This window comes from Tribolium castaneum, chromosome 2 (genome assembly GCF_031307605.1).
Source record: "Tribolium castaneum strain GA2 chromosome 2, icTriCast1.1, whole genome shotgun sequence".
Taxonomy (NCBI): Eukaryota; Metazoa; Arthropoda; class Insecta; order Coleoptera; family Tenebrionidae; genus Tribolium; species Tribolium castaneum.
In genome coordinates, this window is record NC_087395.1 from 22,349,818 (window position 1) to 22,376,210 (window position 26,393).

At 40.4% G+C, this 26,393-nt stretch overlaps 2 protein-coding genes across 19 annotated transcripts in view; one reads left to right on the forward strand and one right to left on the reverse strand.

The window, feature by feature from the left end:
• Nucleotides 1-17,991, forward strand: part of dnc (dunce) — an 88,365-nt gene extending 70,374 nt beyond the window's left edge. For 11 of the 16 annotated variants that reach the window (XM_008199845.3, XM_008199846.3, XM_008199848.3 and 8 more), the window contains 7 exons: nt 400-582; nt 911-943; nt 7,661-7,762; nt 7,855-7,919; nt 8,747-8,859; nt 16,071-16,164; nt 16,311-17,991. In XM_008199845.3, coding sequence (XP_008198067.1) covers nt 400-582; nt 911-943; nt 7,661-7,762; nt 7,855-7,919; nt 8,747-8,859; nt 16,071-16,164; nt 16,311-17,590 — 1,870 coding nt within the window. In that variant the 3' untranslated portion in view covers nt 17,591-17,991. Of the gene's footprint in view, nt 1-69; nt 235-399; nt 583-910; nt 944-2,612; nt 2,871-4,738; nt 5,162-7,660; nt 7,763-7,854; nt 7,920-8,746; nt 8,860-16,070; nt 16,165-16,310 lie in introns of those variants that run through there. The other 5 variants (XM_008199840.3, XM_008199843.3, XM_064354643.1 and 2 more) reach the window with 3 other exon arrangements.
• Nucleotides 1-21,234, reverse strand: part of udt (undicht) — a 40,491-nt gene extending 19,257 nt beyond the window's left edge. For 2 of the 3 annotated variants that reach the window (XR_010332907.1, XM_064354644.1), the window contains exons 1-8: nt 21,076-21,234; nt 20,752-20,991; nt 20,402-20,704; nt 20,145-20,354; nt 19,806-20,022; nt 19,522-19,758; nt 19,165-19,472; nt 19,015-19,113 (exon numbers count right to left, since the gene is read on the reverse strand). Coding sequence is in view for 2 of the 3 variants with exons in the window: in XM_064354644.1 (XP_064210714.1) it covers nt 19,015-19,113; nt 19,165-19,472; nt 19,522-19,758; nt 19,806-20,022; nt 20,145-20,354; nt 20,402-20,704; nt 20,752-20,991; nt 21,076-21,133 (1,672 nt within the window). In the remaining variant the exon portion in view is untranslated. Of the gene's footprint in view, nt 1-18,047; nt 18,665-19,014; nt 19,114-19,164; nt 19,473-19,521; nt 19,759-19,805; nt 20,023-20,144; nt 20,355-20,401; nt 20,705-20,751; nt 20,992-21,075 lie in introns of those variants that run through there. The other variant, XM_969070.4, reaches the window with a different exon arrangement.
• Nucleotides 21,235-26,393: the final 5,159 nt, after the last annotated feature.

Consider the following 26,393-nt stretch of genomic DNA (forward strand, 5'->3'; position numbering starts at 1 on the left):
GACATGATTTTGTTGGGTCATATAATCTTCAGATTATGTCGTTTTTATCTTATCTTAATAACCAATTTATTTGCAGTTAATAGAGAGACAGTTATGTCGGTAATAGTGTCGTATATATGGCCAGTGAAGGTTTGCCAGAACAATGCCGGTCTATATTTCGCACAGGAGTCCGATGAAAATTCCTCGGAGGAATTCCGACTTCATCTTGGGGAGAAACGGACCTGTTCTATTAAGGTCTGAGCATAATCGAAACGATTCCACCAATCAGCGCGCGTCATACCCACGGATTTGCATAGAAATCGTGGGTTCGGGGAAGGGGTGTTTACGTTATGAAAAAAAATAATTTGTTTCGGATAAACGCTTCGCATGTTAATTTATTTGTTTTGTTTTCGATTGCAGTTTCGACGTTGAAAATGGAGCGAGTCCGGGGAGGAGTCCTCTGGACGGGGCAGCGTCCCCCTCTGCTGGCCTGGTCCTCCAAAATCTCCCCCAAAGGAGGGAGAGTTTCTTGTACAGATCCGACAGCGACTTCGAAATGTCTCCGAAATCGATGTCCAGGAATTCGTCGATCGCTAGCGAAAGGTGAGACTTGATTATCTAATCATAGGTTTTGTTTTGAGTTTTTCTATTACGAGAACAGAGCGCGCAATTTGTCCTGCTACAGGAAACTGTAGTCGGTATGTGTCAGCCATCTGGTGCCGAAAGGCTGAATTTGTTCGGCAATAAAGGAGACGTGTCTACAATCAATAAAGTTTTGAGCAGATGCTTATGTAAATAAATCTTTCACTTTTGATCGCTTCGAGCACTCACTTCTGTCGTTTATCATGTGTGATTTATTTTTATTTTCTTTTTTATTTTTCTCTTTTCTTTCTCTTGGTCATGAATGATAAAAGAACGATCTATTTTGCAGATTCAAGGAGACAGAAAACATATTGGAAAGATCGTATGTACTTTTGTGGATTTTGGATATGTTTTATTCTTGCACTCCTTTTAACACTCTTCTTGACCCTTATTTTCAGCCCTTTTTGATCGAATAATCTTCAGATTCGTCCGAACTGCATGTTTGCGCGTACTTACCGGTCAACCAGCATGCTACTGACACACATTATACGATTTCAGACATATCGTCCCCTTGTTTGAATTTTTATCGGTGTTTTTACTACGTTCTGTGTCATCTATAAAATGTTTTTATGTGTTTTTAAATATACGGAATCTGAAGGTTTTCGACAGTCAATTAAAAACTTTGGCTTCACACTTTTCACACCTAGTTTTTAGGCATAATAGTCTAGTTATGGCTTGTAGAGTTAGGCAGATACGTTGTAATGACCAATTTCAGTTCGGCTCTATCGTAAAAGGATCGTTTTTATGAAACCGCCCCGGTTTCGTTCGCGAATCTAATTAAAAGTTTAGGGAGGACGAGAGAAAAAAGAGTGATCTTCTGGGAGGGTTTGTCGATGAAGCAATGACGTCAACGATTTGAAAAATACAGAGATTTGCGTGCGACAAACACACCTCCCCAATATTGCCAACAACAGGTGATTAAAAAAAATCCGCGATAAAAGATTACATTGGTTATTTGGGATCGGTAAACAAATTTTACGATTAACATTGTTAATGCGGCTCGGAACGATATTTATAAATAATGGGAGGTCTGCTCGCTCCTATCAATCTCCCCAGGTGGTTATTATATCGATTTTATCCGGTGGTATTGTTCAACATGTCACGTACGGTATTATACCAGAAATTGCATTGAAAAAAGGACTTCAAAGGACCACATTCGAAATATGAAAATTCTTTGAGTTTCGCGCATAGCTGGCGATAATGTTTTTCAAACAGTGGTCAGAGAGGTAGAGTCCAGGGAGATTTTAAAATGTATGTTGAAACGTAGAGATAACGAATGCGATAGTGATCCATCAACGTTTTATTAATCTACACCTGACAAATAACACACTTGAATTTTTTTGCATGCCAAACCTAATGTTTAACTTAGATTAAAACATCTGCAATAGAAACACAGATTTAAGTTGATAAGCTGCGAAGATTTAAGTATTTTGAAGGACAAATGCACCCAAAATAAACTTTTGATCGAACTTGAATATTAATTATTTTCATGGTCGAAAAATGGTGGAGGCGCCTGTCACTCCATCACGTCAAATTCGCCGGAAATAGAAAAGGTTCATCGGGAAATTCTTTGAGACACAGGCTAAAGAAGTCGTCAACAGTATCTCTATCGGCACGTCTCAATTCTGTTAGATAATTTTACCTTTAACCTTTCGGGAATTAAACCGAAAGCGGTAATATCATAAAACCGGAGAAATTTCCTCTCGTTCGTCTTTGATCTTCGCAGAGATGTTGAATCGATGATTTTGATTTGTGCATCTTCACGTGCGCGTGTTTGAAAGTGGTGACGTCAGCGTAGTAATAATAATTAATCGTGATCATGACGCGAAAAGTGGTTATTTAATTAGAAATGGAGGCCGTCTCCTGGAACGCGTGAAAATTCCGGTGAACACCCTCTCGAATCGCGGTTTTCGTGAATGGGTCGCGCTCCGAAAGCCATAGGGGATGTCCCCACCCCCGCCGCTTCGAAGACAAACTCCGGTCCGTCAGTGTCGATTCGAACTCCGGCGCGTTCGAACTCGACGGCGCAAATGTAAATTGTCGTTATTGTCCCCATAATTCACGATTTGTTTATGTTTATTATTGCGTAACCGCGCCAGCGTAATTCAATTAAAAACACACATTTGTTCGGTACAGACGGTGAGTGTGGGTTGTGTTCAGTAAAAAGATGGACAGTGTCGCCGTCGATCCGAGATGATGAATTATTCTCCTCGTGCGTAACGGCAACGAATCGTTATTGTTGTGGTTGCGTAAGGTTTTTCTTATTAATTTATACGAAAATGTAAAACCGAAGGTGTGTCAGACGTGCCATTATCGAGCAATTCCAACACGTGTTTCGCGTAAAAATTATCAATGTTAATTCGCATGAACGCGAAAATCGCCACCAAAATTGACCGAAAACACCACCCGCGTGAATCGAGCCAGCTCGATCGATTTTCGCCGATATTCCACGTATTTGAGAACAAAAAATTAAAATAAATGGTCGAGGTACGACTCCGAAAATTACAGTCCGGTTTAAATAATCATTTAAATTCACGTGATGCTGCTCTCGCGAAACTAGATGTCATAAAAAATTCAATTAACTGTGTCATTTGACGGTTCGAGTGGATGTAAGATAATTGTTTGTCACATAAACACTCGGGTTTAAATGGCCAAGTTTTCGTATAGTGGTAGTACGGCTCTACGGCGAAAATGATATTGTCTAGGAAACGGGCCACGTGACGTCAACACTCTAAAAATAAGGAGGTTAAAGAGGATGAAGATAATTACTTTGTTTCAGAGTCGGCTACCCTGGAAGTAACATAAAACTCAACTCTAATTGTTGTGTTTTTTTATAGTCGTTTTGAAGAAATCCGGGAACTAGCGTATTTTCAACTTTTCACATTTCCATCGCTCGCATTTCTTTTCGCGAAAGGAAAAACGAAAAACCTATCGAGACTTCGTAATCCGCGTATAAAAGCTGAATGGCGGGATTTTTTCTAATTAAAAAAATTCGCTCTGGGTATTGGAGAAAATTAGAAGACGTTGGGTTTAATCGATTTTTATTCCAATTGAAGAAATCAGAAAGTTAGTCGTATATGAGTCGGAAGCAATAATGTGTCGAGTGATAAGTGCCGTCATTCTCATTCATTTTTATTACTTTTTCTATGCCCTAGGTGACGTTGTTTGAATAACAATTGTCGTTGATAAGGTTGGGTCACGTGAATAAGTTAATTTTTGTAAGGCTAAAAATTCGTCGCAAGTCGCAAGAAATACTGCGAGCAATTTGTTGGGAAGGAATTACTGACCAATCTGGTGCTTAGTTCAACAAGAATGAATCGTAAAATTTATATGATTAATATCCCTGAAGTAATGGCATGTAATCAAGTAATAATTTTTGGCTTATTTTTAGCTTCATGATTAATCTAGCACCGGTAAAAGGTATAAATGTATCGCTTATGGATAGTCACGTTTTGTCTATTAAATTGGAGACAAAAAAAAACGATTTGAACTAGAAGCTAGTGCCTTTCTCCACTCATGTTATCACATTCTCGTAAATTTCATTTCATTAATCGATCAATTATGTATCCCGAAGTGAAGTGGTCTCACCACAGCTCAAATTCTATTTGGAGAATTATTATACCGTCTATCGATTATGGCTTAGGGTTACTTTTTGTAAAATCTCTCGAGTGTTATCGAAATCCTGTTTAGGTAAATTCTCTGATTATGTAATTTAATTATAAATGCAAGTGTTATGGTAAAGCTCACATTAATTTCCACGAAAATGTTGCATAGAACAGCAATTGTTGCATTTATTGTCGCTCGGGAGAAAATTGAAATCTTAATAAAGTCACGGCACAATGACCCTTCCTTATTACCAGGAAATTGAAGTCGCGAATTGCGGAAATTTCAAGTTTTTTCCCCGTCATCATCATAAGGCGAGGTTTTTCGCTGCGTTACCCTTTGGCGATCTCCATCATTCGATCACAATTCGACGCTCTCTAATCTTCTAATAATACTCATTGGTAAACGCGCGTCGTATTATTGGCAATTTCCCCATGTCTGCCACTTTATCGATTGTGTATCTTCCGGATTAGACCGGTCGCCAGATAAAAGAATAACCAGATAACGTTTCCAGGATGTTATCGTTATTCCTGCTGAGGCCGTGCCGCACGTCCCTTTTCGTAAAACCATCTCCAGTCATGGGCCGGCACCGCTGAATCGCACCCATAATGGGTTAGTGCGCGGGAAAAGACGGGACACTTAGTCAAGTGTCAGTGATGGTCTGACGTGTGTTAAAACATTTCAATCTGGCCTCTCCGGAGAACGATTCGACCCCCTCGACCCCTGAATCCCCCCCGACATCCAGGAAAGCCTCGACGCAGAGGGGCTCCTTGTCCCGCTCGTCCCTAGGAAATTGCTCCAGCCCGTCACTGCTGATGGCCTCGCCCCAACCGGAACACCCCGCCTTACCGCGAACCCTATCTACCTCAGTGTTAAGGATCAAACATCGCACCTCCTTCTGGGACAAGTTCTGGCACGAAAGGACCAAAAGGGATTTGTAAGTTGATCCCCGAATATCGACGACATTCACGACTTTTTACGACAAAGACACACAGCAACCTGATACACATAACGATGCTAATAACAGGCGCCCGAATCCGGTGCGGTATTGCTGGTTGCCTGCACCACACCTAACCGTGCCGCAGGATAACCAGAATCCTTTTGTCTTGCGACAGCAAGCGGCGCATTACTTTGGACGCGAATTTTTATAGCGGTTTTATTTTAGCTTTTTATGCTATTTTTACAAGAAAAACAAACACTATTATCCCGGCTTATTTTTAAAACTACCGATATTTGGTTTTAGAATTGGAGAATTTGAGCGATTGCAGATGTTTCAATTTATTTATATAAACATTTTGTGTTTAAATCAAGTAAAAACGTGAAAGGCTGAACGAGTAAATTGGCTTCAAGACGAGGAGGAGATTCACTTCTCGTTCAAGCACAGTTTCGCCTCAAATGCGATTATATGAGTGTCACATGTTTATGAGTTCATAATAAATGGTGGCAGGGTTGTTGCCATTTATATCTGAGTTATGACATTCATTCATGCTGGAACGTATCCATTATCCCATTCGTTATCTCTACGTCATTTTCCAATAAAAAATTCATAGTTGGGGATACTTCCAAGAAAATTAGAAAAAACAATGCTTTTTTGGCAAAGCACACGAGACAAATAATTTAGCAAAACAAACAAGAGATTTTGACGCGAATGCGTCACTAGACCGGCTGCCAAAAACCGCTATCAGTGATATTTTTACGTGGCTTGCGAGAAATCGGGATTGTAATTTATATGAACTTGGAAATATTGTCGCCACCTGCAATCAGCCGAAAATTTGAGTCGAGGAGAAGCGTTCTGATGAAAGCTGCTAATTTTGAAATGAGCGCAAGTGCGCCGACAGAGCATCCTTGTCCGTCGTTTCTTGTGAGAAAAATGATTCTTCCCTCGATAAAAATAGGGGTAACCAGCGACTGTTGCCAAGTCGTTTCTCCGAAAACAACAGATGGAAAAGTATCACGGCCTTTAATTGCTAATTTCATTATCACCGATCGGTCGGATTGTCCCGTGTTTGGCGATTTACCTCGAAAAAAGAACGGTAAATCGGCCACTGTTTGAACAGTAAGGCGTCACTATCAGTTGTTCGTTAAAAGTTGAGTTTACAGACTGGAACGAAATTGATTAAAGGAGCGTTTTTGTCTAGTCAGAGTTTGTTGTTTTCCTCGGTTGAAACAAAAACAAAAATTGGAACAAAACTGCTTGCGGGATTTTGGCTCGGCAGAGGAAGTCAACATGATAATTAATAATTTGCATTTTGGCAGGTTAAGCGTTGAAAATCGTGTTATTTAAATAATAAAGGGCAAGACGCTCTTCAGTTAATAGCGGAGCACGGTGCCGAGGATTTGTCGATGAAACAGCGTTTTAAGTAGGAAATTTCGTTCGAATTGTTACATCAGCAAAGACGAGTTTGTGGAAACTGAACGATCCCATCTTCCTCTCAATTTCACAAACAAGCTAAACAACACAAACTATCATAATTGCTGTTCCTGGCAGCTATATTTTGAAATTTAAGATTAATTGCTTTCGAACGAGCCATCAAAACGTATTACCTTTACCACAGACTAGCTCTCGTAACTATAGGCACTCGTCAACGCAAAAGCTCGCCGGATAATAATTACACAGGTTGTTAAAACTAATAACCGGTATTGAATCGATAAAGCTCTTGTCTTAATTCGAAGAGCCGGACAATAGGAGTGCCCTAGGTTTTTCCTCTCCTTATATTCCCGGAAGCTTGATTAGAAAAAGCTCCTTGACCTCGCCCGGAGCCGGGAGCCCGGACTTTTAATTATGGCCGACTCGCATTCAACTAACGATCCTCATCGACGTTGTACACTCATTGATATTTACTGCTGCCGCTCTAAACGGCTCTATTCATATTCCAGGAGCGAGCTTTCGGACAGTGGCGTGTGCCGTCGATGGCTTGAAAAAACGTCAACGATGATTTTCGACGTTTTATCGCCTCGAACGTGCTCGACCACAATGCCGATGTTTTGTCGGTTTTTGATTGAACGGTCCCGGGTCGGTTTTTTGCTAGTTCGGTCGCTTGTTTGTAATAAATAAACGAGACGAGCCGTCTCTGAAGCGCTTTTCAGCTTGTTCGCTGAAACGGGCGGTTGGCATGGCAACGGCTGCAGATTCAAAACAAGTACGGGGAAAAGGACCTCTCCACCACTACAGATATGTGACGGGGATGAATATTACATCTGCTCAAACTGAAATATGCCGAAGGAATTCGAACGTTGCGGGATGGGGGAAAAGAGAATTGACTCAAGACGCGAGGCGGTTAAGGCAAATTAAAACCGAATCAAAATATGGGGGTGGAAGGTTATTTTGATTAGTGTTGGGAATTAGTTTGCTCTCCCATTAATAGAGTGGTTGTTTGTGCAGGAAAAAGCTCTCCAGCGAGTCGTTTCATTTGTTTCCTATTTTTCTCTTTTTCAGTCATGGAGAAGATCTTATTGTCACACCGTTCGCACAAATTCTTGCCAGTTTGCGCAGCGTACGCAACAATTTCCAATGTCTTACCAACGTGCCCACCAACAAGTGAGTGCGAGCCGCCGAAAAACCACAAATCAACCGGTGGTTGATTTGTGGTTGGCCATAAACCGATTTGCAACGTAAATATGCTGTTTCAGGTCTCGCCGTTCTTCGGGAGCAGCGACGTCCGCCACCCCTCAACCAAGAAATCTTGTGCCTGGAGGTTAGTAGTAATCGTTTGTTTACACTTGACGAGATATATTTTTATTTCGCAACATGAATTAAGCACGTGATTTGTAATCAATTTTGTCTTTTGACCATAAATTGGCAAACCGGATTTATCCGATTATTTTTAAAGCAATTCCGATAATCGAGTTGTAGATCTTGTAGAAAATATTCGTTGACGTCACGGGTGATGATCGGTCGAAACGTTGACCTCTCGCTAATTTATTATTAAAGAGAATCGAAAGACAATGTTCACCCCGATCTGGTTTATTTTTCGCTCGAATAAATTGGACTAATGGCATCGCAACGAGGAAACCCACGATTCTTCTCCATTCGGAGTTAATAAATAAACGAATTGGGAGAGTGGAAAACAAACATTTAATTTTTGCATTATGATAATTAATTTTGCACGTGGAGCGTGATTTACATATCGACGGGTTGCACTCGTGGGTGGATGGACTCAAATTATAATAATTATATAAAGCCAGTAATTTTCTCATGTTTTGCAAGCCATAAAAAGATTTTTTCAGCGACAAATTCCTGTTTTCTTTATTTGTCGACATTCATCATTGCCTTTCCACAAACAGTTGACACATTTCCCATGATCATGTCCTACAGCTTAATTACGCCATATTCCTTGAAATTTGTTTTATGTAATTCATTATCGAAAATTCGGTGAAATTTGATTATAGCTTTAGATTAACTTGTGTTTTTTGATTTTGTTTTCGTCTGATAAAGCACATTATTCCGCCAGGTGCCAAAAACCATAAACAATGTCTGTTTTATCATAATTTGTATGTTTTTGAACTTGAATTTTTTTCCCAGATGAAGCTTACATGAAAATGGCCATGGAGACGATGGAAGAGCTCGATTGGTGTTTGGACCAACTCGAGACCATCCAAACCCATCGGTCCGTCTCCGACATGGCGTCACTTAAGGTGAGTTTTATACAAAACCCACGTGCCCCTCTTGTCAATCCGACTCTTTTCGGAATTTCATCGTTAAAAACGTTTGTCGTGTTTGATTAAGTGGCGATCAAGTGCTGATAAAAACGATAATTGTTTATTTGAATAAATGCACCCGCAGCACTTTTAAACTTTGTAAAACATGTTTTGATTATGCTTCTGTAGCACACACTTTGCCAGATTTTGATCAAAACGGGTGGCTTTTCTCGTGCATACACAAACCATTAGGAGTTGTTTATACCGTTCCGACAGGTATTTCGTGTTAATTACGATCGTTTTTCATTGTGAAGGTGAACTCTGGCAAATTTGGGTCGGAGGGAATTGGGGCGTACGCGACAATGGCTGATGAACGCAAATATTTGCACTGGAAATCATAAAATAAAACATTTCAAGCGCTGAACGTTGAAATTAACGAATTTTCGAATAAAAGCACAAAACCGACGTGACTAACTTTTAGAATTACTCGAAACTTGCCTGCTGTTTCAATAAATCTTTTATTTTGCACGAACGGAAAAAATAAATAAGTCATTGGACAGTTAGGGTCGTGCTATATACTGAATTTTTTAAATATCCTTTTAACCCCGCCTAGATCTTGCCTGCGAAATATTTATCGACAACCATTTTAAAAATGAAACAAGAAAAATCTCCGAATTTTGATTTGTGTTGGATACGTGGCGCCGAATTTTAATTTTGATTAATTCGCTGTAATTAACTATAAACGGCGGTTTGTTGTAAAAAGAATCGTGTTGAAAATTTTGATTACTTCCGCGAAAATCTTTTGGCTTGGAATCAAAAGCAAGTGGTTCCTCGTAAACCTGATTTGATTTTGGAACACTCTTGTTCTAAAAATGATTTATAAATAGGTTTCAGAAAAAAGCAAATTAAACGAAAATATTGTCCGTAATATCGTTTGGAAGGCTGTGATTGTATATTTATTTAAAAAATCTGGCGAATATCATAAATAACTGTATTTTCAGCGAAATTTGATGATTGTCGACTGGCAATAGAAATGTTCATTTTGGCTACTATTGTCGAAATGAATTCGTAATCCTGTAATAATTGGTTTAGTTGTGATGGAAAGCTCGCAATTCGGCCCAATACAACATATTAAAATTTTGTAGGTACTCTCGAATTTATTTTTACATTACATGGAGCTATTTCTGGCGTAAACCATCAATATTTAGCGGCAGTAATTCATTCTGACGTTGAATTAGACGAATTTTTCCGTTATTAAAATGATTCCAGTTGCCACGTTATCACATTACGCCGGAAACAAGGATTAATGAGTTTTTTCCGAACCTGAAAGACGTTGTGTTTTCAGGACCAAATCTTATTAATGTGCCTAGTAATTTGAAGGCAAAACCTGTAGTGTTTTCTTTTAGAAAAATATTTCCGCGCTCGAATCCTTGTACAATTAGTGATAATAAATCTAGAAAAATAGTTCGAAGGTAACCAAAGTTATGCAATGCTACAGTTATTATAAACAAAAATCGTTTGATATCTGGCAAGTTTTCAGCGGTCTATTTCGAGATTTAGTGTCTTTTAAAGTTCAAACAGACGACCTTTACATTTTGCGGAAAAACCGACCTCGGGATGCTTGTAAATTTCAAAAATTTGGCCACGTTTCTGTGTCCACCACATAGCCGCGAAATTTATAACTTATTCATCGTTTGCACAATTAGTCAAGAAATTATGACCCTTCGTCATTCAAAAATCCCGTTTTTCGCGTGAATTTTTTCGCGTTACATTACACACACACAGCAAATATTAGCTGTAACATCAGTTGTGATTTATGAAAATTTATAGCTACACGTGACAGAAGTTTCTGCAATCCATCCGCAATCTAGGCGCTTTGTCGCGAGTGATAAGAGTACACAATGTTCAGCTGAAAATGAAAATTTCAGGCGACCTTTCGCTGAAATGTGGAAACACTAAGATTGGCTTAGTGAGTCGTGTGATGTGAATCAGATTTTGTTAGTCATAATGCTTGAGCGGAAAAGAATGAATTCTGATAAAAAATCATTAAGTCGACGTTCAGTCTAGCAGAGAAAAGAAGCGATTCCAGACTCCAGAACTCCTCGATCGGGTTAAAGGTGCCGATAAAATCATAAAACCCTGACTTTTGCTCCTAATTAAGATGAGCAAAGAAGGAAGTATTTTTAGCAGCAGTAAATACAATAATTTAATCGCGATTACCCAGCTGAATATAAATATTTGATGTTTTGTTTGTATTGAAATGTGACAATTTTCGACAGAAATAGATTTTAAAAACACGAAAACACTCAACGAAGCGTAAATTGTGTTGCAAGTCTTTTTGAAATTTGGACCGGGTTCGGGGTTGTTGAACCGGTCCAGGTTTTTTCGGGGGAAAAAGCTGGTTATTAATGATTTTCCTGTCCCACATTTCGCGCTTATCTTCGAATTCTGCCGGTGTTATTAATAGTCATTTGTTAAATTGTTTTCGTTAGCGTCTGGCGAATTGCTAGTACGTGAGAGGATGCATTCGTGGACTTCGAGGAAAAGTGGCGTGAAAATTTCCCTTAGATCTGGGGAAGACAAAATTATGCTCGGGTCCAGAGTTCGTGTAAATTCAACAGTTCCATTCCACGAACGTGTTCTCTCCTTGTGCCCAATTAATTACGTAGATAAAGTACACAAATTGGCTTAAATGGGTTCCACTATAAATCTCCCAGTTTATTCGATGACGGAATAGTTTATGTCCCAATTATTTTATTGTTGTTTCGCTTTATCGGAGAAATCACAATTTTGGTTTTCAAATGATTCACTTGGTAATTTTTCTACGTTCCTACCTAGAGTTCCTTTATTGGGAACTTTATAGGAACTCTATTCCTACCTAATTATCTGTCATTGTCATGGTTGTCCGCGTTAATAATAATGATTGAGCAATGATGTATGATGCTCGCTAGTTATGGTAATTTGTTTCGCCAAACTACAATTGCCTTGGAAATTTCGCGATGCTTTCTTAATTGAAATTAAGGATTTTCCAATTAAAGGCTTATCAGGAAGTACCAGCGCTCCCGACCACAAGCCATTAATAAAAAAATCCGTAAAATAAAGTGACGTTAATGGACAAATTCGATTATAATTGGAGTTTTTCTGAATCATCGCGATGAAAACGGAAGGCAGGTGATCAGTTCCCATTTCGGAAAAAATTATGCGATCGATAAAAATTACATTAAGGGAAGTTTTTATTAGAAGGACTCTCAATCTCTTTTCTGAGGCCGTTGTTTACGGACTAAACTCCAAGACGATTTCAAAGCTCAACAGACTCCGACCCGAGCTTTGACAAGCGAACGTCTATCTTCCCAGTAAACCAAAGTCGTCCTTTTAAAACTATTCGTGATCGGAAATCAAACTTTTCAACGACGAGCTTTTTCAACAAACTCGAACAAACATTGAATAGAAATCAGAGCAGATTAAATCTTTTAATAAAGCTGGTTCTGTACCGAAATCCGAAAATCGGTTGCAGTGGATCCTGAACTTAATCAGATAATTAACCTTTCACATTTTTTTCTGTAAACAAAGCGGGGCCAAAAACGCGGAGAAGCGACGGCTAAATTTATGTTATTGTTTTGCGGGAGACCTTGCATAGTTTAAAATCGCAAAAAATATTTACAATTGGATCTTGAGAGAAATCTGCGGATTGCAGACAAAGTGGGTGACGTATGATCGTTAGGTTTGTCGTCACTGAATGTGAACGTGGATTTTTCCCTCTATGGTCGATTTTATTACGTTAGAACCTTGATCGGACATATTTCATTCATTGTTTCTCAACGAAATAATAAACATCCGGATTTTTTCTTTTCGCACCAAAATCGACTTTCTCTTCGAACACAGAGCTTTGTTTCGCGCCTCTATTTTTACAGCATTTACGTCTATCGTACATTATAATAATATAAAGGAACTATTATTATACGCGAAAATATACAGTGTTCCTGAATATGACGTGAATTAATTCAGAGAGTCGACACTATTATTATTTCCAACAAGATTCCTCTCGATTCATCTAGGAAATTGCTCGTGCCCACGTGATTACAGCCAATAATTGATCGGCCTGTTACATAACCGAGAGGGCTCACACTTGTCTTGCCTTTTACTACTCGCAAATATTTACGACGTTAAAGGAGGTCGATTTGCATCACAAACTAGTTATATTTTCAAAGAATCACCGGCTATCGCATCAAATATTTGCCATAACAATTTGTGGGCGTAATTAGGCGAAAGTCGGTCAATTTTTCGTAAACACTGCGGTACAATAAAATTAATCTTGACGAAAATGGGAAAAAATAGCTTATCAATGCGTCATTGTCAGATTGCTTTGTATGCATATGCGCGGCCCCATCTCAAAACACGGTTATTTAATAGAGTAATATAAAAATTGAGGTCGTTTGGACCAATGAGCAACAGTGCGAAAGATAAGGAAGTCGAAAAATTCCTAGCCGAAAACCGCCACCATCCTCGATTGGCGAATGCAAATAGACCCAGAGGACGTCTTTGGGCGTTCACCTTTTGGGGTGAACTGACGCAAATTTCGTTGAACATGGGAATCGAATCGCAGGAAATTCGAAAGTTGGATTGTCGCGGTTTTGTTTCGCAAACGCTTTTTAAAATGTTTTCGACGGTCACGCGTGGCTTCCGTTAATTTGCATAATTTGTTGTCTTAGTTAAAGCGAGGTGAAGGCACTTAATGGATCCGATTATTCAGATTGGAGCGAATTCGAACGAACGGGCGCAGGCGGTTGCAGAGGGTGTGGTGAGGGAGAAATTGACGTCACGGCGGTAGCGTGATAGAATTATTAATCGCATGTACAAGCCTGTCGATAGGTCGCGGAAAAATGGAACTATATTACAATAAAAAATCCCAACTGCATGTCCGTTGACATTGACGAGGTGTTAATGGGTTCATGTGACATTTCCTTCATTAAACTTCATTCGCTCTATGTAATTTAATAAAAATTACGTAAGTGATGCTAAAAAACTGAATTTACATGCCGAGAGCGGACGCCTTTGTTTACTTTGAGTATGCTTCCGCGTTCGGTAATTGTATTTTCTTACTAAAAATAGAAAAATGCGGACAAACGCGCGGAAAAGTCGTAATGTGGAAACAAAGACGGGAAAAACTAAAACAAAACCGGGAACTGCCATTCACAAGAGAACGAGTCATTCTTTCGTAAAGAGACTCGAAATAAACAAGTATCAATCGAATCAGGTAACAAGGGAGATAGCAAAGCTTTGAATTGGTAATGTCGATTTGAGCGTCATTTTAAACTCGTTTTATTCAATATTCTCCAGACTTGAAAAAAATATCGAGACGTGGCGACGGACAGATTACATTTTTCCGTAAGTTTACGAAATTCCACCGTATTTATGTCCGTCAAAAACGCCAAGGTCTGCTTAATGTTCAACGAGCTGCGTTCAACTCCACAGGTTTAATCTTTCTAAATCGATCATAATTTACCAGCGGGATCGACTTCGCCATTGTCTCCGGTGGAATAGCGTATAATTTATTAGACCGATTAACATGTTTTTTATGTTTACCCTGTACAATTGTTGTTGCTTTTTTCCGTGTTGTGGAAAATACAAGCCATCCATTATAGTAGTGACTACGTCACGTATAAATGAATTTTTTATTAATCCTGTTATTTTTACCCCAAGGTTCGTCAGAAACGATCCGATTTAGGTAATTCAGAACTAGGTCTTGAAATGACAATAACGTAAAAATAATCGCCATATGTCCTGAAAGCCCTAATCCTCGCCCCAAAAAGATTGAAAACACTCAAAAATAATTGGATAAACAATAAATAAACAAAACGCCAAATCGCCGAAATTATCTCGACGTCTAGCGTAATATTTGCACCTGATAACACAGAAACGATCCATATAAAATAATCTGGGCAACGTTGCGACGAAAATGACACACATTCAATGAGTCAACAATAGTCCGAACGCGAAGCGCGACACGTATAATCGGAAAACGCAGTAGGCGGCGCGGCCGAATCCTATTTAAGAATTCGCGCTTAATCGTTGAACTTAGTCGCAAGCTAGGCGTAGAGTCGTGAATAACATATTCGAGCTTTAAGCCTAGAGCGAAGTGAGCTTTGTGTTGTTGTAACAAGAGACAAGCGGGTGATAGTGACCGTGGATTGCTACGATGTTATCCTCGGATGAAAATCCGAAAGCCCGCAAAAGGGTGTTGACTAAAGCACTGTCTCAGGACGAAATCCTCGCGGCTGACAGAATCCCACCCCATTCTGAAAAATTGTTTGATAATCTGCCCTGGATGAATATCATGGCGGATATTGCTATCACCGCGGCAATTGCCGAAATTAAGGTAAATATTTAATCATTACTTCGAAACTTCAGAGGTCGTTGTACCGAAATTTATTACAGGTGAATCCACCTGAAAATTATTTACTTACCTTAATTTTTTCGTGGTGGTCACGCGGATCCGTCTGATATCTCGTTTAACCCTTTAGTAATTTTCTATAAATAAATTCTTCGGTTTGATTGTTAACACGGTCTACCATCGTGACATTAACAAATGTTATTGCCAATAATTGCTCGCTATCGGAATAGGCGCGAAGAAAAAATAACAAGATAGTAGCCTACGTCAATAACACTTGCTCCAAGCATGTCTTCTTCGTACAGCTGCATATAGATTTGTCTTATCTCAATCGAATGTTTATAAATAAACCCGAAAGCTCGCGACCGGATCAAATCCGATCGTTTAAGCTTTATCAAACAAAATTTAATCTCTTTAACGAGCTTACTAATAGACCCGCTATTACGATCAAAAGAGCAATAAAAATCTTGTGATGTTCCGTTTTTGTTCTCTGTTGGCATCCGAGCGTTTCAGTCCTATAATCTGGAAACTATCACAAACAACGTCCACATAAATTAATCGCTCTGTTTGTCCAGGGATTAAATTAATTAAATAATTACGTAAAAGCATTGTTCTCGTGTTGAAACGGCTTTAAATTTATTTGGGGAGACTTTGAGGCATCGTGTGGGTGATTTGAGTTCTTTTTCGCCACGGACTTGCAAAGAACAGACGCGCTTCACAATGCCGGGGCTTTTCAATGCATTTCAGCCCATCACGGGCCGAAAACTTGTCCGTATTAAAATTATTTTATTATTCCGTTCTAAATCGAATTTTGTTCCAGTTCAAACGGATGTTGAACAAAGAACTGTCACACTTCTCCGAATCCAGTAAATCCGGCAATCAGATATCTGAGTATATCTGTTCGACTTTCCTCGGTAAGTTTTCCAGGCGCAAAAAATTGTATCTGTATTCCATTGACTCAACTTCTTGACAATTGTTCGGAGAGATAATGGAATTGGATACAATAGTCTATGGAGCGAAGTTGGCGACAAAAACGTAATTTGTGACTTTTTTGTTGCAGATAAGCAACAAGAGTTGGATTTGCCGTCGCTGCGCGTCGATGAAGGCACTGAGGCTCAGCCGAAGGGGACGCAACGAAAGGAGCGTCCCCGCGGCCCCTACTCGACAATGTCCCAGATTTCTGGGGTGAACCGAAAGCCTTTATGTCACACCAATTCGTTCACTGGCGAACGTCTGCCGCAGCACGGCGTCGAGACGCCCTTCGAGGAGGATCTCGGCAAATGCCTGGCCGAGATCGACAGGTGGGGCATTGATATATTCCGCATCGGTGAAATGAGCAACGGACGACCCCTCACCTGCGTGGCTTATACGACTTTCACGTCGAGGGAACTTCTCAAATCGATGATGATTCCGCCGAAGACGTTCATAACGTTCATGATGACGCTGGAGGATCATTACGTGAAGGACAATCCGTTTCATAATTCGTTGCACGCGGCGGACGTTACCCAAAGCACGCACGTGCTGCTGAACACGCCGGCTCTAGAGTCGGTTTTTACTCCCTTGGAAGTGACTGCGGCGCTCTTCGCCGCTTGCATCCACGACGTGGACCACCCCGGACTGACCAATCAATTTCTAATCAATTCGAGTTCCGAGTTGGCACTTATGTATAACGACGAAAGCGTTTTGGAGAACCACCACCTGGCGGTGGCATTCAAACTCCTCCAGAACGAAGGTTGTGATATCTTTATAAATATGAACAAGAAGCAGCGCCAGACGTTGAGGAAGATGGTGATCGATATGGTGCTAAGTACCGACATGTCAAAACATATGAGTCTGCTGGCGGATTTAAAGACGATGGTGGAGACGAAAAAAGTGGCCGGTTCTGGTGTGCTGTTGCTGGACAACTACACGGACCGCATCCAAGTGTTGGAGAACCTGGTGCACTGCGCCGACCTGAGCAATCCGACGAAACCTCTGGCCTTGTACAAGCGTTGGGTTGACTTGTTGATGGAGGAGTTCTTCCAGCAGGGCGACAAAGAACGCGAGGCGAAGATGGACATCAGCCCGATGTGTGATCGACACTCGGCGACGATCGAAAAGTCCCAGGTCGGCTTCATCGACTACATCGTCCACCCGCTGTGGGAGACGTGGGCCGACCTGGTGCACCCCGACGCCCAGGACATCCTCGACACGCTGGAAGAGAACCGCGACTGGTACCAGAGCGCCATTCCTCCGAGCCCGCCGGCCGAAGACGTGCCCGATCAGCAGCGGCCCGGCATCCGCTTCCAAGTGACCCTTGAAGAGGGCGAAGGAGAAGCCGAAGCGGAAGCTCCGATGTGACGGAGGCTGCTGGGCCTCTGTCGGAAGCTGACCGAGAAGGTGCAGCAGTGGTGGCGCGTGCGGCAGTAGGACGCTGGCGTCCTCTGTCGGCCACCCCGCGCTGGCGCGGCGTTTGTTATGTTTGCATCGCTTTTGACTGAATCTCCGGGCTCGCGCGCAGCCTGTCCCCGCAAGTTCCTGGGAGTGTACATTATGTTTAAGTCATTACTCGTTCTTGTTTTATTTTTCTGCCTTTCCACGACCCTCGTCATGCCTTACGTAGGAAGACACCACCCCCTACTGATTATACATCTGTATATATTTCATAATGTCTGTCGGTGTAATACTCAGCCCCATTTATGTATAGGTACTATGTGTCATGTCAGCTATGTTACACAAGTAAAGCTCTCTCCATTTTAAAACCATGACTTCTCATTTCGACCACCTGAAAGTCACTTTCCAGGGCGCAAACACAACGTACTCAACAAATATTTAATCTGACCATACAAAATATTACAAATTGACTTAACACTATTAAGTATAAAACGTCGATTTATTAACGATAAATGACACTTCTATTAGCGGAGTGATGATGATCGTGCGCAATCGTTAGTAAATTTGCTTTAACACTAAACAATACAGAAATCAAATAAATGGACGGATCAAAATATAAAATATCAAATAAATGGACGGATCGATTGTCACAAAGATGAAAATTGTACACTACATAATGATGCAAATTGCATAACAGTTCAAGGCGATTCAAGGCCACATAAACAGTTTTATCACTAATTACAATGAATAAAGACGGAATGAGTAAATATCTTCTAATCGAACACTTGGATAGAATGTTGGCAATCGAAAAAATAACACGATGAATGGAGCTTTTCCCGCTCCGCCACCAGAAAATAATTGAGTTACTCGATTAACTCAAAATGTGTAGAATCGCTATACCGCCGATAAATAAAAGAATAAACGGTTGGGTAATAACACCCGAGTCAGTCCCTAAAAATCCAAAGGTGAGAACCTGGACGACGTCTTCAGATTCCTGCCATGGATTGCTGCCGTCGTCAAAGTGCATGGGACATTGGTCACCTGATTAATGCCCCGACATTACTTTCCACACGAAGTGCAAAGCAGTGACGTAACAAAATGCCCAAAATGTGTGCAGCCAGCACAGTTTAATTTCGAACGAAATCGCTTATAATCAAGTAATTCAGACCGAAATCGGCCACTTTTTGTGCTCTATTTCCGCAATAGAGAAAAAGTTAACAAAGTTATATCACGATGTAAATAAAAAAGCCGATAAAGCGAGCGCCACGCTTCGTTTCAAGTAGGTATCAAATTTAGCGTTACGCCACTGATAGTATCGGGAGAAAATACGGGTTTTTGTCTATTTTCTTCTGACACTATTAGGTAAATGAAGCATTAAAAAGAGTACTCACGTTCTCTCTCGTACTCTTGCATCTCTATGGCGACAGCCGCGCCCTCCGTGTGATTCCACGAAGTCACATCTTGTTTCAAATCACAGAACGGCCCGATAGCTGGAAATGAAAGCCAATCTCCTGCAAATTTTCACATCAATCACTACCAACCTTGCGACATTAAAATTCTGTTCAAGTCGGCGCGCTGATACACCCAACAGCGATACTTCGAATAGGGATCAAGCGCATCATACGTGATTAAATACGATTTTAAATTCTCTTTCCAAAAGCCGACACATTTCATTTTATAATCGGGATCACTGTAAATATCGACAGGCCGCCCCAGGTGATCCACCGAAAGGCAATAATTCTCGTCAATTGCAATCTCTTTTTGTTCGGTATCACAGACCGAAAAATCGGAAATGTTTTGTTTGCAGTACGTGTTGGGGCGTGGACTGAGCGTGACACCACCCAAAATACTAAAAACGGAATGTGCATATTGCCAATATCGCCCGACGCGAATATTACCGTGTTTCAAAAAGCACTTCTCCCTTTTGAGTGAAATTGAATTTTCCGGCGAGAGGGCACTTGATCGGCACAGGATTGCGCTTCAGGTACAAATCGTAGCGCCACTTCTCCTTGTTCTGGAACTGCACCCACGAGCACACCGTGGGGAAGTCGTCTTTGATCACGGCGATGCCCTTCCGGTACCTGATCACGTTGTGGTGCTGCGGGACGAAGTCGAAACAGACGTAGTCTTTCTGACTGAAATAACAGTGTTGGTTCGCCCTCTTCTTCTTATCGCAACTCACCAGCCGTCGACTGTTAACCGCGCCATCATCACGCGAGTGTCCCTTTGTTCCCGGCACACGTAAATCGTCCTTCGGAAACGACCCTCGTCCGGGTAGTACGTCTCGATGATGTGAGTCTCGTTTATCACTATGTCGGCGTCAATATTGGCCGTGTTGATCCACTCGCCGGTGAAGTTCTGCGGGAGGCGGCAGCCGGGCTCCACCACCTCGCTCTTGACTAAAAACTGCGTTAAAAACAGAAACAAAAATACGAGGAAAGTCTCTTTTCTCCCTTAGATGATTGATTCATCTTCGGGAAAATACGTGTCTTTCCCCCCTTGGTATATAATAGCTATTTACTTGGCCATATGTGCAACCGCTCCGGGCTCTGCTCCACGGTCTTCAGGGTGTTACACTCGGCCGTGATCGAGACACCAATGTACAAATCATCGTCCCGATTTTTGAGCAAACAGCGGAATTTCTCGTCGTCACGTGACTCCTTTGTGTTGGCCACGGCAAAGTAGTGGTTTTTGCCAACAAACCACGCCCCGAGACAACTATACTCAACGACTGGAAAAACAATTAAAACATTTTTTTAATCAAGCGTGTCGGTTTACCCCCATCAAAGGTCCCCGTCATCCCGGGACACTTCTTGTACGTGATGTTGAACTTTTGGTTGGAAATCAAAAACTGCGATCCGGCCGTTTGGCACGACTTAATCTGGGCGTCTGGATGGCGACACTCCCCCGTGAACTTAAACCTGTTCTGATAGGCAAAATTCCAGACTCCTTCGAGCGACGACCGACAGTTAATCGGGACGTAATTTTCCGAAAACAACGTTATAATTTGCTGACTGTTGTCCAGATTGCGACACACACGGTCCACCGATGCGTCGTAGTGTTTCACGGCGAAACACGGGGCTGGAAAAAAGGGTCAGAAACTGGACCAAAGGCCAGGCAATGATTACTTTCAATCTTCTCCAAGACATTCACAGTGCGGACGATTATTTTCACACACGTGTAACAGTCGTAGTTCTTGAAAAGCATGGTGTAATTGACATGGAAGTGGTCCTGGATGTCCACACACTCCCCCCGATCGGTCATCATCCGATCGTTGATTTCAACATGGTTATTAACGTTATTTTCACGCGAGAACCATTTCCCCCTGAGAATGACCGGTATCGTGCAATTTGCGTCGATTTCAGGGGCTGTTGGGCGAAATCAAAAACGTAAACATAACCTCGAAATGTCTCGGCGTAACGGATTTAGATAACCGTTACGGACGCACTTACCAAACACAGACAGATAGCATAGCGAGATAAGCACGGATTTGTACATTGATATCACCATTTTATCACATAAATGAGATAATTATAAGGGCAGGCACGCCCCAACCACTGAGTAATCGACTCGTGACGTCACGACAGTATTCTTGGTTGCCTACCCGGCAATTTGATTTTTTTTTCAATTTTTTTTCCAAAATTTTGGGTTTGGGTGGAAAACTGTTTAAAATGTGGCGCGCAACATGATACATTTTTTCGTTTGTTTGTAGGGCTTGATTAAATATTCGCAGCGTAACGTGCTGAACAATTTTGCAACTATTGTAGAGTTTTGAAAATAAACAATGAGTACAAAAGCGGGGTTTAACAAAGGTGAACTGGTGCATGTGATGTACAGGTCCCCCTGCACCTGCTTCAATAATCGCTAACAAAGCTGGCGCAGGTACTTAAAAGTTGAGATTACCCTTGCGCTCCAAGTTACGCTCGAAAATTGCAGTTTAAGTTCTAATTAAAACAAAGTCTCTCGGAGGGTTGCGGTGTAGGTGCGAGATGTTTGGAGATAATCTCCTTTTGTCACTTGTTCCCGTTCGAATCAACGTATACAATCTTATTGTTCCCTCTCCTCTTGACTCAATTAACTCCGAACGCCACCGAATAAGCTCCTTTGTACGGAGGGATTTTTTCGTAATTACGCTTTTCTTTGTATAAGAAACGGGCGTACGCCTGATTTATCCCTCAGTCATGTCCCAACAGCCAATTATAGAGATCCGAGACGATGTTTTTCCAATCTGAATTTTTAATTAAACTACCGAAATCCATTAGCGATAATTCATAAGCTCGCCGCGCGTCATGGTGCCGTGAGGGTTGATAATGGCGCATAAAACGTCCGAAACACTGGCAATCACGGTAAACATTCCGCGATAACGGCACGAAACTACATTTTGGTAATGGGCTCCGTGTCACATTGTTGTCACTCAAATGCACCCCGCGCGGGCGAAAAAATCACAAAAGGGACTCTTTTTGTCGACAGTTAAATTAAAAATAAGTGCGCGTGACGTTAATTTCATTTGGGTGCTTTGGACGGCCCTCCTGCCATCATACACGAGGAAATCTGAGCGACTCGAGTGAGGGTGTCGTGTTGCGATGCTCCCTTTCGATTATCTGATCCTAGCATCGAAATTTATTGCAATAAAATCATTACAAGTTTTGTTGGCACGCAATTAGAGCAAATTGAACTTTTTTCTTCCCTCGACAAAGCTCTACAAACTAAAGGCGACTGTTGTATCCGTGCTGTTTTAAGGTAATTACACCTTATTGCAAGTACCGCTGATATTAGGTACAAGATGAGCGCTTATTAAACTTGCACCAGAATAGGACTGTGCAACTTTAGAACTTTGCAGCACTGAAATTAAAACAATCGCGCATTTTTATTCCTAAACACTTGCTGCTTTCTGTTACAAAGTTTCAGAATTAAGACAAAAGAGGCACGAGTTCAAAGTTCAAACGTACTAATTTAAAATAAAGTTGACTCTCAAAATGGCATAGATTAGGAGTTCCAACACTGCAAATTAAATATGTACGATGATTTATGTTGCACCAAATGACCTCTCTCCCGTTCACCCACAAAATTATTAATTATTGGGATAGCGCAATCACATTTAAATTAAATACCATAATTATGGTACGATGCATTAATAAATATGTCACCTACTTTCATAAATATGTGGCTCTTGCCTAATGCGTTACAGTGCAAAATTATGTGTTTTTTTGACGGTTCAGATATTTATGAACCCAACAAGCACGCTTGTGCTAGTTATGAAAAACAACCGTCTAACGTTTCAAAAAAAATACAGAAATTGGATCAAATAAAGCAGTCTTTTTTAGGGGAACTTTTGAATATATTTGGTCCCATCCTCTCTTATATATTACCTTATGCAGTTATTAAGTCAGATGAGCTTAAACCGTTGAAGCATCTATGCCACTGAAATAGTTATTAGACAATCGATTCGAAAACTGAGCCTGTATCACGGCAACGAGCAACGTTATTCACTCCACTTAATAATTATAACAAACCAAATTTTATATTACGAAATGTATTTTATCGATCAAAGTTAGTGGCGACGTTTATATTAAGTATAATTTTATTACCGACCAATTTCAGCTAAAATTACAAGCTTTATTAGGGCACGTTGTATACATAAATTTACAAGACTTTTTTTGTTAAAAGCTGCGGTAGGTAATAGCGTCTAAAAACACCTTACAATACAATTGATATTGAAACTGCCAAATATTACTTCTCTTTAAAGTTGCTTAAAGTTTACTTAAAACTGTATTTTTACGTGTAATGAGTAATTAACTAACTAGTTACCTGCAACGGCAACCAGAATCTGAAAACATTGTTTGTACTTTGTTAAAACAAAGTAAATAGAGAAGCAGAAAATGCTATTTCCATGACTGATATAAAATGCAAATGCCTCGTGCAAGAGGAGCCATAATATTGAATTTCCTGGGATGAAATATGTTTTTATTTCGTCCTGTATGTGGTACAAAGACGTCCGTGAATGGAATGTAAATTATGGGGGCAGATTAAAGTAGTACGGCTGGAGTCAGAAGGGGATGTTACGAGAAAAGTCGTCCGTTTTCCGACAAAATTTTTCACCAGACTTTAATGTTGCTGAGGTCATCGTTCAGGCAAACGTTTATATGCATGCGATGACTGTCAACGAAATTTGTTTCCTTCGGGGTTTTACGGCGTCTTGACGTTTCCGTCTCTGATATCCAAGAGGAAATAACATCAACCAATAGTAAAACTGTCGTAACGTTTATGGTAAAAATCAATGTTTAAAACATTCCCGGACATAAACACTTACCAGTGGCGGGGCTAAGTGACAATCAGAAATTTTTAGTCGGAGTTCGATTTACCAAATAATGCAACAATTAATGTAACAATTACAAAAATGGAAAACTTAATGACGTTTTTTGTCTTTTTTAATTTTAACTTTTAAAAATTTAATTATAAACGGTACGTTTTCATAAAATACTGACGTAATACAACTGTTGAATATTTTTTGAAGACTATTTGTATAGTTTCTGGTAGTTTAGAAAATGGAAATCGGTAAGTATATTTATTAGTAATAATAATAATAATAATAATAATGATAATAATAATTAGGCCTTTATTAAAGAAAAATAAAATATAAATGTAAATAAATAAATATACAAACTCTGTGGGGCGAAGTCTAGTCTTTATAACTTTTGATGTCCCGTCCGTTATCGCAAATATAAAATGTTCTTATTTCTTCCGTTGTTAAACAAACCCAAGAATTTTTATTTTCCACTGACCAAATTTAATATTGTCAAAGTCTTTAATAATTAAAACCTGTCTGAATAAATTTTTTAGAGCTATTTTCCCACACAATATTTTTTTTGTCCCGTCCGTTATGTGTAAACAAAAAGTATATTAATTAGAAGTCGTTGCACGCTATCTTATTCTTCGGCTTTGTGGTTTCAAAAGTTTTAACAAGTTTCCTGCTTTTACTTCAAAAATAGTTGTTGGTATTAAGTAGTGCCTCTTAAATGTGAGGTCTTTTTTGTGTCCCGTCCGTCATCAACTATTATTTCTTTTTCGTATTTCAAATTTTAAAATTGTGGCTCTAATTGTAGATTGCAAACAAATTGACTGGTAACAAGTTCCTATAAAGAAAAATTCACTGCTACTGATACTGTTCGTAAAAACTGAAAATAAAATCTAAAAATTTGTGTAGTGTCCAGTCCGTTAAAATGGAATGACTCCTGTCTCGCTGTTGCTCGTTCGTGCTTTAGGCAGTATTGACTATTAATCAGCTTCATTACCAAATTAATTTATTGATTGTAAACTGTATTTTTTTAATTTTCCAGGCCCGTCGCATCGCTTGGTGCAATTAGGTTGAAAAACCGCCGCATTTTATAATCATCCATTTTTCATCCGTTTAGCGTTTCTTCTCGACGATTTATTAACATTAATGAACACTATACTTTACAGTTTTAACACGTAAATAAATTAGACGCGAAGTCGGGCGTCCTATCGCAGCTGGGGCCCCGTAAAGATTGTTCATTTAGCGAATTCGCCCGTCTCATCATTTTCCCCGAGATCCAGCTTTAACTCAATTATCAAGCCCCGGATGTAAATATTTCCGAAATTAATACATGCCGGGGACCTATAGAGCCTTCTTAATGGGCTTGTTCCATTCTGTATCTATTCCTGGTGCGTGTATGCGTATCAATGGGTCTCTAAAGGCTGTGATTCTCGGTCGAGTAGCTCGTTCATGGCAGTCCGCGATCGTGCGACTGGATGAGCTTACTACGCTAACTGCGATCGATTCAGCCTTCCCAGGCCTAGTGCGGCCCTTCAGAAGCTGCATTTGTTTCCACTCTGTGTGTAATTGGTAACTACATTGCCCCAGTAACTCGATTTCGTCACAAATGTCGAACGCCTGACTAATGCCGAGCTCAAGACGCAGCGAAAAAGCTCTCGGACTTTGCGTGGGCGATTCGCCGCAAACTTTATTACTAGACGACCTAACAGCAGCTAATTTCTCCCAGACGTCTTCTACTCGCCGATAATTATTTTTATCGCCTTCCGAGTCGGCAATCCCATCCATCGCCGCTCCGGACAGTTGCGTAACACTTTGGAAAAACGTCCTTTCTATGTCCTGCGCCCAGGATTCAGTGATATAATTAAAATTTTTCAATACCAAGAGATGTGTTTGACCATTTCGGTCACTTTCGAGACATAGACCACCAAAAATAGCATTTTTCGGACGATTTCAGGAAGTTTTTCGGCGCCGTGCCCCACGAGTAGATTTGCGGTTTAGTTTGAATTAATTGCGCCAAAGGCGGCATCGCCTTACGTCTGTGATGTGGAGGGTTTCAGGTCGTGGGGTTAGCTATGTAACAGATATCTAAATATTTTAGTGTGGAGGTAAATATGCATAAATTAGGTCGGTAATGCGACTCCAAAGCGAAGCGATGGATATTCATGAAGAGACACAAATAATTATGTAATTTCAGGGAAAGTTTTGATTGTATTTCTGATAACTCTAATTTTCAATTCCGGAAGGATTATACCTGTCAAAAGGACCTCTTCATTAAAGTTTTTATGTTAAGTGGAGCTCACTAAAGTTTATAAGCTGAATTAATCGCCAACTTCTTTAATATCACTTCTAAACTTCGTTTTTACGTTTTGTTACCAAATGACACCACCTTTTCGCGTATTTTTTGCTTTCCAACAATAATGCCTGTCTGGGCCATGTGTTGGCAAACACTTCCAAAGGTAATAAAAAGCTCTATTA